General features: G+C 49.9%; 1 protein-coding gene across 3 annotated transcripts in view; it reads right to left on the bottom strand.

Annotated features, from left to right (window-relative positions):
* Afap1l2 (actin filament associated protein 1 like 2) overlaps positions 1 to 15750 on the bottom strand; it is a 97041-nt gene that overhangs the window by 3844 nt on the left and 77447 nt on the right. For 2 of the 3 annotated variants that reach the window (XM_042689470.1, XM_042689468.1), the window contains 11 exons: positions 14883 to 15088; positions 13222 to 13401; positions 10072 to 10161; positions 8678 to 8762; positions 8075 to 8179; positions 5045 to 5256; positions 3106 to 3251; positions 2210 to 2321; positions 1412 to 1657; positions 1156 to 1327; positions 705 to 884 (listed from right to left, as the gene is read on the bottom strand). In XM_042689470.1, coding sequence (XP_042545404.1) covers positions 705 to 884; positions 1156 to 1327; positions 1412 to 1657; positions 2210 to 2321; positions 3106 to 3251; positions 5045 to 5256; positions 8075 to 8179; positions 8678 to 8762; positions 10072 to 10161; positions 13222 to 13401; positions 14883 to 15088 — 1734 coding nt within the window. The remainder of the gene's footprint in view (positions 1 to 704; positions 885 to 1155; positions 1328 to 1411; positions 1658 to 2209; positions 2322 to 3105; positions 3252 to 5044; positions 5257 to 8074; positions 8180 to 8677; positions 8763 to 10071; positions 10162 to 13221; positions 13402 to 14882; positions 15089 to 15750) is intronic. The other variant, XM_042689469.1, reaches the window with a different exon arrangement.

The following is a 15750-nucleotide window of genomic DNA, read 5'->3' as shown; positions in this document are numbered from 1 at the left end:
TTGGGGTTCAAATGTGGATTGCGGAGGTGGCTGCATAATTTTGACTAGTTGAAAAACCATTGGCATATATTTGAATGGGTCAACGGGATGACATATGAATTACCAAATAAAGTAGCTGTCTAAAAACACAGTGATTCTGCATCCTCAAGACCTTTCTTCAACAATAGCATAAACTTCCTAGGAATCATCTGCCTTGGACCCCAAAACTGCTATGCCAGTTGTGCTTGGTAGGGCAACTCGACAGTTTAAACATTAAATGAGTTGGAGTTCTATGGAAAGATCCTGCAAGAATTAAGTGGCTAGGAAACAGGCTTCCAATGATAGGGTGATTTGGAAAATCTAGAAGGCAAGTATTGCAAGTACTGTAAGTTTTATTATTTTATTTAAAGAAGTACAATCTGGAAATCAAGGACCAGGCACTGCAGGTGTGGCTAACATAAGAATGATGAAGGACACCAGTCAGCTGACCCAGATCTCAAAACAAGACCTTGGCACAACATGGAAAACCAGCCGAGCAACCTGCTGGTCCTGTACCAACCGTCAGAGGTTCCCTGTGTACAGGATGCAGACTTTCAGATGGAACAGTGGGAAGAGGGGCCTTGTGTTGGGTGAAGGGCTCGGGCCCAGCAGTCTGGAAGGCAGATCATCCCTCCACCAAGCCTCCCTGAACCCTGTTCTGTTCCTCCCCACGTGGAGGCCCTTACCTGTGCATTTTAACAAAGTCTCTTTCAGCTCTCGTTTCTCTTTCCGGAGCTGAGCCAGATGCCCCCGGATCTCTTCCTTCTTCTTTTCCAGTCGTTCTTTCTCTTCTGTGTACCGCTTCACTTCAGCCTCTGTCCGATTCTTGCCAAGTTTGATCTCTACAGACCCAGAGTGGAGAAGCCCTGTGTCAGAGGCAGGGGATCAGAAGCAGCCCCAGCCCATATCCCAGGGTCAGACAAAGCCCAGAGTTTGGACAGAAGAGCAGAGCTGACCACCAGGTCAGCCCAGGAGGGATGGGAAAGGAAACAGAGTTTCACACTGTCTTTGTTAAGCAACCTAGGACAAAACCCCTTCACCTCTCTGAACCTCCATTTCATCATCTGAAATGGAAGGAATTGGGCTAACTTCTCCAAGCCATGTCTGAAAGGGTAAGCTCTGATCTAGCATAGGCACCTGCACTGGTCACCCGCAGCCTGTCCTTCACGGGTGGGCTGGCACTGGCTGGTGCAGTAGCTATGGTGTCAGGACAATTTGCTGGAAAAGAGATTCTCTGCTGCTCAGCCTGCAACTTGACCGTGGGGGTTTTCAGGGTGAGTTCCTCAGGCTCCTGGCTCTCCAGCTGCCTCTGCATAGGGAGAAAGCATGAGACTGGGCTGGCTGGAAGGCATAGGAAGACGCAGGGCTTATCAGCAGAGACAATGGCCTGTACCTGGCCTGCCAAGTCCTCTGGAGACTTCCTGCAGAGTTCATCGGGGGTGGGGCCTGGACTTGGGTCTACAGGGAGGCCATCAGCCAGATGATCCAGGTACAGTGATGGAGGGGAGGTGGCCCGGGCCTGGGCCCCGCTGGGGCTGTATAGGAAGGACTTGACTGGCGTGAGGTCCAGGTAGACTCGGTCAAGCTCACTCTCAGTCATGATATCTGTGGCAGGGGCGGTCTCCCCAGCAGGTTCTACCTGCAGATGACAGAAGAGTCAGGTGGCATTTGTGATGACCTCCAGTCTCTTAGCTGTGGACAAGGCACCAGCCCTTGATGTTGTTCCTGGGGACATCTTTCCTCTGGGACAGCCCCTCCCCCCAGCCATTGAGTCCTAGATAGGCTATTCCAGAAGACCAGGACATGGTCATTGCTTCCCTGACTCGTGTTTCCTCATCGGTAAAGAGGAAGAGGGTGGGGCCTTTGTGTAGAGTGGTGAGGTCTGCCACGAAGCCCTCATACAACAGGCATTGCTGGACTAGGATCTTCTGTTAAATAGACAGTCTGCCTCCACCATCAGTATAGACCTTGAAAGCTAACGAATGAGGTCTCCACTCTCAGGCTCTATACTAAACCAGAGCAGACAATCAGTGGTTTCATCTAGTCTCCAAGTCAACTGTATAGTCTCATAGACAAAAGATGAGGTTTCTGTGCCTAGGCATCTGTATCAGTGGCCCCGGGGGTGAGCATGTGACCATCTCTGGTGTGGAGGTTTAGTGGACAGCCTCAGACCACTGTGTGCTGTCCTTACTCCAGCTGCCAGCTCCGACATCTCTACGTCATCATACAGCTCCTCCTGGAGGTCCCGGCTGGGTAGACCATCGATGTATGTGTTGGGCTCGGAGAACTTCCTCTGCATCAGTCTGGAAGGTAGGGTTGGACACAGCAAGCATGAAGCCCCAAGGACAGGATGGAAGACAGCCAGCCTCCCAGGACCCCAAATGAAAGCCCTTGGCTGCGCAGAGATCTAGGGATGAAAATCTGCCTCAACGGGCTTCAGGGTAATCTCTTCCCTCTTCTCATAACCTTCTTCCTAGAACTATTCAGGTTAGATTCCTCCCAGAAACACAGCACTCCCGGACCCCCTCCTCTCTTAGCATCTCCTGCCTGTCTGCTCCAGATTACTCCCTTTCAGTATCTCCTCCAAGTGGCAACCACAAGATCCATTCTCCTTTCATCCCCACGATATACCTGGGGGCAGAACAGACTAGACACCATCCCTGTTTGGTATAGAAGAATATGGGTTCTGTTACAGTGGCTCAGCCAGCATTCACCAGCATGGGTGTTGATTCCTTATCCCAAGAAGTTTCTCCCGAAGCTCCAGCGTGCTCCTGGCTGTGCTGGAGACCCAGTGAGGCCCAGGAAAGGTGGTTGCTCTGCCCTAGGGAACTGGAGAGTGTCCAACCAGAGCTGCAGCTAGCTCTGGGGCCCGGCTCAGCCCCTAGCTCTTTGTGGGCTTTCCTGAGGGATGTTTCCTTAGCCTTGGACTTTGCCTCTTCTTGCTTCTGGACACAGTCGGGCCAAGCCCTGTGCTCTCTCTCATGAGAAGCCAATCTCCCTCTCAAAGGCTGGTCTGGGTCTACAGTCTAGTAGCATGGCTACAATGGAGAGTGAATAATAGAGGACCCCCCCCCCCTTCATACTCACAAGAGGGAGGTTTTGGCAGCACTCACAATACACGAAACCCTCTCAGCATCCACATAGTCGTAGGTGAACTCTTCTGGGTCTGTCTTGGAGCCTGATTCAGAGAGCAAGAGGCCTAGCCAGTGGCCCATCTCCTCGGAAGATTTGGCCTGGAAGGAGACCAAGAGAGACATGAGCCAGGCCAGAGTCAGTGTAAGTGATTGTCCCCAAGACAGCAACAGCGTGACTTCCAGAAGGCCCAGCACTCCACTGCCAGATCTGGATCCCCATTGCCACGCCTCCAGCATAGCTAATAACATATCCCATCCCCCAGGACCCTAAATAGCCTTTCCTGACTTCTTGATGCTACCCAGTGATGGCCTGGACATTCACTGGAGTATTACATGTGATGGGTATACAATGTATGTCTATATGATAAATGCTGTTAGTTACCATGAGCTGATAACTGTGAACATTGTCATCAACTGCCAGTAATTATCATTAAAATGGCTAACTAGTAAGCAATCATATGCACTGTAGGTCTATACCTCTGTTTATCACCCTAATCCATGCCCACAAACCTGCTTGTATTTTGCTAAGAAATAACTCCAAATCCATGTTTTAAAATGATGTCAGGAAAGTCGGGGTGCCTTAAAGACCTCACGAAGGTCAAATCTCTCTTTTACATAATATCCAACTGAATTGGGTGTTTGTTTCTTTCTAGACAACAATACATTCTAATAAATGGGTATTTCTACTAAAACAAGTACATTGTTTCTTGCCTTCATGACAACCCCCCCCTCCCCCAACCAGGCCCCAACCAGGATTCTCTAAAAGCCACAGGTCTGTTTCCATGAGGAAAGCCAGCTACCCTTCGGCATTGGGCCGTGCAAAACGACCATACTTTTGGTTATTTCCTCTTAATCGGAGAAGCTGGATTTGACATTCCGTTGGTCTTCTCTTTCCATGTATTTTCACCACCTGTGCCTTCCTCACAGGTCTTATTCTTCCCTTTCCATCCATCTGCCACCCAGCAGCTGAAGGAGATGTCTTAAAATCCACATCTGAGCACGTCACCTCTCTTGGAATTCTTAAGGGGTTTAATTACTCCTAAACCCAATTCTGTCCCATTTTCCCAGCCTTGTCCCAGCAGACATTCTCAGCTCCCTCCCAACTTCCTTCCAGTTACTGTAACTAAGCAACTGACTGGGTAATTAGAAGAATATCATAGAGTGTAGGTGTCATGAGGACAGGAAGCATCACTGTTTTCTACCATATTGTTATGGTATTGAATAGATGCTTGCCATTTGGCAAGTGAATGGGAGAATACAAGCTGGTCCACATCTCTATGATGTGGATGCTCTAGCCACCAGAGGGCAGTATTGGAGCAAAATCTGGAAGAAGACCCCAGGATGAAGGCCTGAGAGAACAGGAATTAATGGGTGAGTACATACAAGGAAATTGGGCTCCACCTATGGGGCTTATTACAAGGAATTATGTCACCTCTTGTTTTTGCAAATGTAACAGCATGTCAAACAAAGGGTAGGGCGTAGGAGAAACGTAATTATATCACAGAGCGAATCCTACCATCTGTCTAAATTCTGACAGTAGCCATTTTTATATGCTGGGACCTTGAGGTTCTTCTGGCTGATGTCAGCAAACTAAATAGCACCCATTAGAACCCAAAGCCGCGCTGGCGTCTCCCAGAGTTATAAATACTTTCAACTGCCCTAAGTGCAGGAAATAGCTCATTGTCCCATTCCTATAACACAACCACCCTGAGGTCAGAAGGGGAATGAACATTTTAAAAAATGCAAACAATTGCAGGCAAAGGAAGTAAAACTAATGGGTGGCTACATTGATTCTCGGCAGGAGAACCTTTCTCAATACTTGGACCTGAGGGTCATGTCCTCTACGCCTTGCTGTCTCTCCCGCCTCCCTCCTCCCTCACCGGCTAGCTTACCTCCAGCTTGGCCAGTTCCTCGCCATTGTGGAGGATGCGGAAGGAGTAGAGGTGGTCAGGGTTTGGGTCTGGGACCACTTCACAGCCCAGCAGGCTGAGCGGCTGCTGAGCTACCTTGCTCCGGTTCCGGTCCTGGTAGAAGTGTAGGTGATTGTCCCTGACAGAGCACCAGCGGGACTTCCACTGGCTGTTCACCAACACATTCAGGTAACCTGCAGGAGAGTGTGCAGAGACAGGAGAGGTGGACCCGTGGAAGGAGACAGGGCTGCAGGGAGGGGTAGCACCCAGAGACCCAGAGGAGATTCATCTCTGTGTAAGGGAGATAGACACCTGCAGGACGGGATGAGGCTGGGATGGGAAAGCTATCAGAGAAACCGAGGAAACAGGCTTCAGAAGCAACAGGATTCACCTTGCAACCAAGAGGCTCAGGTTGGGTGAGTTTCCTGCCACAGGGGCCTGGGTGACAAGAGGTAGGCAGCGCACGGCAGGTTAGAGCATGCACAGCTATGAACATACTACCTCTGTCCTGTGCACATACTCACTGGGCCACATACTCACAACGCCCCTCTCTCTGGAGATCCCTTTGCTCAAAAGCAGGACAGTCAGTGACTCGCAGCTGTCATCCTACCCACTCAGGAGGCTGAGATCTGAGGATGGAGGCTCAAAGCCAGCCCAGGCAGAAATGTTCATGAAACGTTTATCTCCAATTAACTATCAAGAGCCGAAAGTACAGCTGTGGCTCAAATGGAGAGCTCCAGCCCTTGGGCAAAAAAAGCTAAAAAGGACAGTACCTCGGCCCTGAGTTGAAGGGACCAAAAATTAAAAAGGATGCCTGTGCCCAACTTCAAAGAGTCTACCTTCATAGCCCAAAGAAGGAAAAATTATACTGTGGGATTCACAGATTCGATGAGATAAGAAATGCACAGTGGGTTCTCAAACTGGTATAAGAGGAGATTCTCAGAAGGCCCAGACAGGAGAGCTTTCTAGGCTCTCCTGCATCCCAATATCTTTCTGCAGCCTTTTAGACTCAGTCTCCATGGACCAACTTCCTTCTCAGCCTCCCAGAGCAACTGCCCCCAGCCCTCCTCAAGCTCCAAACTCGTTGCTCTGTCTGCTGTTAGAATATCCAAGTCCTGGTAGAGAAAAACTCTCTGCCTCCCTGTTGGGCCTTCCAATTGGACATATGCACTTCTCAAGGGCAAGACTGATGCTAAATTGTCTCCAAAGCTGATGGTCTGTGTCCTTTGACCTTTTCATCAGAAGCCCACTTCCTCTAGGCACACAGAGGCTGCCAGCACCACTGTGCATGCGCAGTCACATCTTCCTTGTTCTCAAATGTTTGTCTGTGCTGCATTGAGCTTCCCAAAGACAGGATAAACCATTTCTCCCTTTGGACGTTTTCTGAGCTGATAAAACACATCAAAGACAGCCTTGTCCCAGAGTGACCAAAAAGTGAGTAAAATCTAGCCCACCATGGATGGTGGGCTGCCATCTCTCTGCTCTTCATCTTCTCAGATGCTCCAGCTTATAAAAGCAGATCCCTTCCCAATCCCTAAGGGATTGGCAGCTGCTCTGAACCTTAGCAGGCAAAGGCAGCAGGGTAAAAGTACTTAGCATCCTGCCCAGTGCTGGACACACGATGGGGATTGTGAATATCTCCACATCACATTACTAGCACCTCACAGTAGCAAAGTAAGAGAATGAAGGACCAGACCTGGCACTGTGGCTCCCCACCCCCCTCCCAGCCCCCCCAGCCCATCACAACCCTCTGGGCCACATAGAACTTTGAGTCAAGAGAAACGGGAGCTCAACACTTACACATCCACATCCTGAGAAGGGGAGAAATGTGCTCTCACTGGCCACGCCCCTAGCAATGGAGACCAGGCTCCTAGGCCATGTGTTATTAGGCCGCAGGGCAGGGAGAACCAAGCTATGCCTCAGCTCTGGCCAGAGAAGCAAGAAGACCTTATCTATTCCCTTCCCATTCCACATGGTCACTCTGCTACCTGTAGTCAATAGGAGAACTTACCTGGGACTCAGGAAAGAGCTCAGAGCTCAGACAGAGGTAAAAACTCAAAGAAAGGAGAAGAAAGGACAGTAAATAGCCTCTTGGCCCCTGGGAGGGCTACAACTATGTGACCAGCCTGGGGAGCGTGATATCACACCAGGGTATTTTCTTCCCTCCTGACACATCTCCTCCAGTAGGATTGAGGGCAGCAAAAATGACCTCTGACAATCTATCGGCACTACGCATGTCTTGTGGGTTTCTCACGGTGCCTGCTCCCATCTCAGCGTCTTTGTGCTGACCCACAGGCACTGTTCAAGCTCAGGCCTTACCCACATCCTTCAGGCTCAGGTCCACTAGGTCACCTTTGACTAAAAAGCAGGAGCAGCTCTTCACATCTCTGGGTCTGAAGTGTTATAAAGATGGCCCAGGGTGCAGTTCCTTCACCTGCTTTCCACCCCTCCTCACCCCACCCTGCCCTCACCTCTGTACAATGTCTGCCACGTCTCACAGAAGCAGATTAAAGCCTGGCTCTGGTGGTTCACACCTACAATCCTAGATACTCAGGAGGCTGAGGTCTAAGGATTGTGGTTTGAAGCCAGCCCAGGCAGGAAAGTCCACAAGACTCTTGTTTCCAATTAACCACCGGAAAATTGGAAGTGTAGGTGTGGCTCAAGTGGTAGAGCACCAGCCTTGAACAGAGTAAAAACAGATAAGCTTCTGAGTTCAAGGCCAAGTACTGGCACAACAATAACAAAACTCAAACACACAAACAAATACACTTCAATGAGGAGACATCGATCAGTTTTTCCTCATTTCCACAAAGGATCCAATATTGCAGCAAGACAGAGTTTGGTTTAGCATCAAGAATGACCTACAGTAAGGACAAAAACAAACCCAAGCTTTGGGAACTCTCCATCCCTAGAGATGTTAAAAACCAGCTGATAGCCTCTTCTTTTGTCTTCCTAGAGACAAGGCTCCAGCCCAGTGAATGAGTCCCTGGAGGTCCTGGTTATGAGTCTTACTTGATGTCTCAAGGGATCTCTCTGTGGGTTCCAGTGAGGTGGATTTCTTCCTTCCCAGGTTCATTAGGTTGCTCAGTTTAAGGCCAGACGAACTTTTCTTCTTGACTGTCATGATGAGAGAGAAAGTAACTGGTTTGCACACAGCCCACACATAGGAAAACTCATCCTCAATACATGCACCCACCCCTCCTCACCTACACACACACACACACACACACACACACACACACACACACACACACACACACACACACACACACACCACTTCTGCTTCCCAAGCCAGAGTTAGCTTTCTCCTAAGTCTCACCTTCAAGGTGGTCTTATAGAACAGGTGAACATTTGAGAATCTTTACAGACTCTACTGGCTTCAAGGGATTTTGAAATAGGGTTGGAAAATAAGAACTGCTTATTAAGTTTTATAAAATTATGCAATTTGGCCTTCTCGCCCGTTTTCTAGGGTCTATAAGCTATAATATGTCCAGGTAATAGATAAGTTAGAGGACATGTTAGAACCATCTACCAAGTGCTCCAGGACCAGATAGCCAAGTTTCACACCCTGGAATTCAGTCACTTTCCCAACCCTAAGAGACATGGCATTGTTACCATCTTTAGTCTCTGGCACCTCGGGGTGCCCATCCACAGCAGTTCCATACTCTGCAGCTGACAAGTACTTCTCAGCTATATCTGGCTGCAGATAAAGAGAGACAAGTAGGGTCATCGTCTGGGAACAATCATGACCACCCATTCTCACTGAAGGGATCGTTCTTGAGTGTAGGCCAGAGTCACCTAATCAAACCTGACTAGCAAGAACCCAGGACAATGGTGGGCACCGTGGCCAAGATTCCCTCTGGGACTCTCTGCAGCACCTGCTTTCTCCATCTCGCCTGAGGTCCCTACTCCATCCAAGAGCAATTCCCTTGTCCAGTCCACCCCCCATCCTTCACAAGTACCACAAATGGCTGTTCAACCATACGTGACAGTGGCTTGATGGCCATTGGGAAGGGCAGATGGGCAGCAGTGTCCCCACTGGAGACTGGCAAGATGGGCACTGTCCACATGGGGCCAGGGGAAAGACTTTTGAGACCTGACTCTTCTAACAACACAGGACAGCTTACATGATGAATGGACAGAGCCTTTCTGAGCCTCACTGTGCCTGTGGGTCAAATGGGAGTAACATTGCTGACTGTAAGGGGTTGGTGGGACAAGGCATGGTCTCTGAGCCAGTGCTGGTAAATCGTGAAGCATTCTGAATGTTTCAGTCAAACTTCTAAAGAACCACCTATTCCAAATGGTCAGGAAACCAGCTGACAGCCCAGCCACTGGGCAGCCTGAGGCAAGAACCAGGGATGGTGGAGCCTGGCCAGTAATCCCCGCCATTGCTGTGTCTGCAGGGAGGACTCTCCTTGTCAATGGGAAGGAGAGCCAAGTTCACTCCAACTTCTGTTTTCCTTTTAGTGGTCAAGGAATGAGTGGGACCACAAAAGCACCAGCCCCTCTTTACACCACTTGGCAAGGCTGCAGATGCTACTCCAGGTACATATGGATGCCCAGAGAACAAAGGGTGTCTTCCAGCTCAGGTTTCTGGGTAGCTTCTTGAACGCTTTCCAGCCAGGGCTTGAGACCACACAGTGACACCAGGACTTTCTGGCTGCTCTGTGCAGGCACAGGCTTCAGGGTTAGCTGGGACCTACTGCCAGGCTGGTAGGACTCAAGAATTCACAGAGTGACTCTCTTAATTCCCACAGGTGATGGCATGCAACCCAATCACCTTCACCAGGTCCCTTTGCCCCATGTGACTTTTGCTCTAATAATTCCCCTCCCCCCATCCCCCAAGCTCCAGCAAGCAAATAGTTTAGGTCTATATCCATTGCATCCATTTTTCTGTCAAGCAAATGTTACTACCCTCATCCAAGCATTCTATGTTTTTTTATTAATTGGGCTGAATTTTTCCAGAGCAAATGACTCGAATTCTCCCTGCAGGTAGGGAAGAACCTTACTTTCTGACAATTCAGGCGCTGGGCATCTGGGGTGTACTGGTTCCCCTCGGATGCTCCTTCAGAAGAGAGGCCACTGACCTCCTGGATAACCTGGAGAAAGAGAGGGAGAGAGAGCAGCCATCAGCAGGCCCTCCTGAGGCCAGAGGAGAGTGGGCGGAAGAAAGGAGAAGATGCACTGCTTCCAAGGAACACGTGATCATGGGGCACACCTCCACACCTCTCCACAGAGAGGACTTGAGACTCAGGTACTTCCTTAAGGCCCTGTATGTTCTGTGCATGGGCAGTGAGGCCTTTGCAACCAAGTTCATAGATGGCCAGAGCCATCGGTCCTCAGTTCCAAGAGCTCCCTTCTGGCCACACTTCCAGCACTGGTGCTGTTCTGTGGAAGAGCTGCATTTGTTGATATGCCCCTGGCTTGGAGGTAGGGGACAGGGCTGTGGGCTTGCTATGGAGTCTCTACGATGCTTGGAAACAGGCCTGCACATTGCCTTGAGGACTGGTCTCCCACCATCCAATCCGCCTTCCTCTGGGAAGGAGTCTTTTACTGGCACCCGAGGCCTAAGCTGGGATCATAGAGGTTAGAGGCAGCTCTGACCTCACTGAGCAGCAATGCGCCCAGGCTCCTTCTGAGCCAAGGGGCCCCTTGGGGACTCCCAGAGGGAAACAGCCCAGGGCAGACACACACACACACACACACACACACACACACACACACACACACACACAGCCCTCCCAGGAGCCTTCTGGAGACACAGAAGCAGTTAAGTGTGACTTCAGAACCCCCTCCCCCACCCTGTTCAGTTTCTGCCTGGAGTCATTTCTGGAAATGCCTTTAAAATCTGGATAACCAAACAAAAAGATGAGCTATGAGAAAGAAGAAAAATGGCAGTTCACATTTCTTCGACTGACCTTGGTCCATGAAGAATATGCGAAATAATGTCACAAGAAGAGGGCAGGTGCAGGTCATCAGACTAGCTGTATGAGCCTGGGCCAAGGCCTCAGTTGCCGTGAGTGTAAGATGGGCAATACCTCCACAGGGTCAAGTACTTGGCACAGGGACAGCTGCATCATTCCTGATATTATTGGGCTTGAATATGCAGAAATCCTGCCTGAGGCAGGCCGTACCACTTAGCCAGGAGTTGAGTTTTATGAGTGCGGATTTTTCTGCTTTTTATTTTTCTGGAAAGTGCCTTGCCATAGATTCCCAATCTATCCTCAGCATCTTCTACCTACTATCTTGCATTGGTCATGCTGTGGGCCTGGTGTGTGATGAACTGGCAGACAGATGCCAAGCTAAGGCTGACGGCTTGGCAGATTGCAGAGATCCTTAGGAAGGCTGAGCCACACGGCAGGAGTGGGCATCCAAAACTACCACTGAATCCATCTGACCAGGAAAGAAAAAAAGTGTCTTCCTTGCAGGCTAGAACACAGTGGCTGAGGCTTCTGAAAGTATTCTTGTCTTTGAAGCTACTATCAGGGGCGACGGGGCCAGGGGTCTGGAGGAAAGGGTGTGAGAGTCTGGGAATGAATGACCTCTGGGTCAAGAAAGGTAAGTATGAGTGAGCAGGCAGAGGGACAATGCTGGAAATCAGGAGCAGGAGCAGTGTGCATTCAGTGTGTGCACGAATAAGAACACACACATCCCATGTATGGATGCGTGTCTATGCATGCATGTGTGAGTGTGGACATGGAACAACTGTGCAAATATGTATGTTCATGTATGTGTATTGTCCAATAGGAATGTGTATTTGTGTGTGCACAGTGGGTGAAAATGGAAAGGACTGGCGGAAGCCAAAGTGGGGACCTGGGCAAGGGACAAGCTAAACACCACTAGCTCCTAGTCAGCTCCGGAGCCTCTGACCAGCCCCTCACATTCTCCGGGCCTCCATGATCTCATCTGCGCTGGCCGAATTTCATGTACTCAGCCCTTACCCAACAATGCTGGACTGGGTGAGCACTGAGTAGCCATTAAGTAACCCACGGAAGAAAACTCAGCGAAAAAAGGGTGAAGTCAAGATTTGAAGCCAGAGCTTTTGCTCCCAAATGCCAAGCTTCATCTTTCAGAGCTAACAATCTGTCAAGAATGCGTCCAACCACAGACCTGCCTGTGCAGTGGTCTCTCATGTTCCATATCACAGTCTAACCACTGGAAAACTTGCAGTAAGCGTCAAGGGAGCTATCAGATCCTCCTTCATTTTGTCAGGATTCGCCAGACAGCGGGTGGTTTCTATAAGTATTTAGTGGCTTCACAAAAACAGCTCACCTGCTCCAGATCTTGGGGTACTCGGCCCTGGGGGTGGCCCATGCCTCAGGCAGGTACTTTTTCCAGTGATTCTTTAATAAGGAGATGCAGGGCCATTTCGGCCAGGCTTGCCACAATGGCTATGTTTAGCTGAGCTGGTGGAGTGGGGGTGGATACAATGCCGGAAACACGTCAATGTGGTTGCAATGGTGAAGTGAGTAGCAGGGTGGCTCTGGCTCACGCTGATCTCACCAGGGTCACTGCTGGGGTTTGAGACCCCTCCAGAAATTAGTACCAAAGCTCCACTTTGGTACTAATTTTATGTCTTCTGGAATCATTGAGTTCATGTTTAACATGGGGTAAGTAAGCTCCTCCCTAAGGCTTCGTCATCATCACACACCTGGGGTAAGAGATGGCACAGCTGCCCAGGCGATAGCACAGAGAATCCTAGGTCTGGAATCCCGTGCTTCTGCTCTCTTGCCAAGTGGCCTTGATCAGTCACTTCCAGCCTCCAGTCGATTAATTTTGCCCAGCTACCTCTGAGTAAATCTACTCAAAGCTTGTGGTCCAAGGGAAATACTTCACAGCTACAGTGACACCAACTCTTGTTTAATACGAAGCTGGTAATCACTTACCAGAACCCAAAAGACAAGTGGATTCCAACCATTCCCAATCTCTGCCTCTGAGGATTCAGACTGGAAGGCAGCATACTAAATCCGTTTCCTTGACGTGGATCACCATTACTAGGAGCACAGGAAACTTTGGACATTGAAGGACCATAGATCCTGTGCCCTTGGCCCACATCATCTGTCCTTCCAAAGAAGCTGGAATTCCAGGAGCACCTTACAGAGAGCTCTGGAGGAAGCTTCCCAGACCCCAGTGGCCTGATGCCTTCTGCCTGCCCTTACCCGGAGCCACTGCTCAGCCTGGTCCTTGCTCTGCAGGCCCAGCACGATCACATCGGCGTTCATTGGCATAATCTTCAGCTTGTGCTCCTTCTTCCGCACTTGCTTCTCCTTGTGCACAACGCTGCTGCCCAGCAAGTTCACGTCCAGCTGAGGGCTATGGTCTTTGGAGGATTTATAGCACTGGAAGAGAGCAGATGGTGCTTTGCCAGAGGCCAGGCCTACTCAGATCCTGTGAGGGAGGGGAATCTCAACACTGAAATACTCCCTGAAAACCTGACTTCACTCCCAAACCATAAGGCTGGACACCTTAAAGCAAGCCTGATGCTCCACTTTAGACATCAGTAACTCCTATTCCCCCCATCAGATCGACCCTACACCTGCAAGCCTCCTTCTCCTCAGCCTCAGCCCCAAGATCCTGCTCATCCCCATGGCACTTAATGATGCACTGTGCCATATAATGATGTTCAGGTCAATTACAGGTAGTGGTTCCATCTGATTATGTCATTGTCTAATGATGTCACTGTCTTCGTTTGTGTAAGTACACACTGTGATGCTCACACAGAGACGGCATCACTTAACAACACATCTCAAAATGTGCTCCATTGTCAGGGTCTTATGGCCATAGACCATAGACCCCTGTGGACAGCACTCATTTCTCCAAGGTGAAGGAACCTTTACCATATCTCCACCTGTTTACAATTCTTTGCCAGCTTCCCCACCAAAGGATCCATCAGGCACAAAACTGTTTACAATCTGCCTAGCTGATATCTGTGCTAGCAAAGAAAGGAAGAGATCTTCTTCCACTAGTGAAACTACATTGTCTCTCCGTTTCTTATTGAAAAAATAGGGTCCTTATAGGATTTCTTGACTGGACATCCTGAAATACAATCTCACAGGGTAGAACACATGGTGACTAGAAAAGAAAGGGGGTGTGTCATAATCCCATGGGGCTTTACATCACAGCATAAGAGTGCAAATTTGCTTGTTTTTGAGAGCATCGCTGTGTTGCCCTGGCTGGCCTCAGATTCCTGGGCTAAGGATCCTCCTGCCTGGCTCTCTCAAGCAGTCAGAACTGCAGGCCCAGAGCTGACCATGTCCAGCTCAAAACTGTGAATTTTAACTTAAAATACCAGGAAATGGGATTGTCATCAGAACAATATCTCTGGTTTCTTGAGAGGTCTTAACTTGGAATCAGCAATCCAGAGTCCCACAGCTTCTGAGAGGTTCCTACAGTTTCACATTGCTTAGGCCAAAGCAGAAGCAAGAACTGGGTCTGGGGGCTGGGCTACAGGAGCCACTGGGAAGCCACATACGAGGAAGGACTTTGGTAGGAAAAGTGTCTTGTTCTCCAGAATTAAGGTACATGTGATGGGGTGGTGGGGATAACTACAGCCCCCTTTGAGCGCCTAATGAAAATGACTGGATCTTTCGAATCCAGAAAAGACACATCCCCTCACAGAAAAATCTGCATATAAACATTTCAAATTAGGGAAGAGGTTAAAAATCTCCTGATATCAAAAGGCTATAACTTCTCCCACCCCATATCACATCAGGAAATGCACGTGCATGCACACACACGCACACACACGCGCGCACACACACACACACACACACACACACACACACACACACCCCTTCAAGGCAAGAAGACAGGCACTCACCAGGAGCCTGGTGTCCCTGATGACACAGAGCTGCTTAGCCCACTGGCCCAGCCACTTCTTGCGCCACAGGAAGGCACAGATCCGGGCATCTCGCATCAGTTCGATGCTGGCCTCCGGCGAGGGCCACTGGTAGGGGGCCGACTTGCCCTTGCCACTCTCCTCTTCATCGTAGGACTCATAAGAGCTGCTCACCGCCTCTCCATCTTCTGCAAGGAAGACCCACTCAGTCAGGGCCCCATTAGGCTGTGGGGGTGGGGGAGGGCTGTGGACAGGTGACAATGGGATGGGCAGCAGGCAGCAAGCAGGAGCCAGCCAGTGGCCCTCAGGCCACACCCCCACCTGCCCACCCCCATGCCCTTGAAAACAGCCTTCAACCCAGTATCACACTTCACTTTCCACTCTGATCTCCTTGGAGAAGCTTCTCCAATGATGGATGGTACAAGAGCACTAAGAACTTGAACTCGAAGTCTCTCCTTTTCCCTCCTCAAAGCCCAGCTTCCCGACCCTACAGAAGCACGGGCTCTCCCACTGACTGTGTTCCTGAGAAGCCAGGTGTCCTCCACCTCTGTTTCCTTAAATGAAAGATGTGAAGGATGAAGCCAGAGCTAGAGACTTTTCTAGATTTCCTTGGACCTGGCACTTCTGTCCTCCTCAGGGGGTCAGGAGGAAGAGAATGTCCTCTGGAACCAGCCATGTGCTTTGCAAGTATCCAGGCTGCCTGGTTTGAGCCCAGGTTGGGTAGGGTGGGGGGAGCTGTGGCTCTTCAGAAAGAAAGGGCCAACCGAACCATAGCATGCAATGGCTTTGGGAGAAGGTAACTCATCTTCTGTTCTATAGAATGTTGCCCCTCAGCAAATCCACACATTTG

This window comes from Dipodomys spectabilis, unplaced genomic scaffold (assembly GCF_019054845.1).
Source record: "Dipodomys spectabilis isolate Male_0828 unplaced genomic scaffold, ASM1905484v1 ptg000125l, whole genome shotgun sequence".
NCBI lineage: Eukaryota > Metazoa > Chordata > Mammalia > Rodentia > Heteromyidae > Dipodomys > Dipodomys spectabilis.
This window is presented reverse-complemented; position numbering and strand designations above follow the sequence as displayed.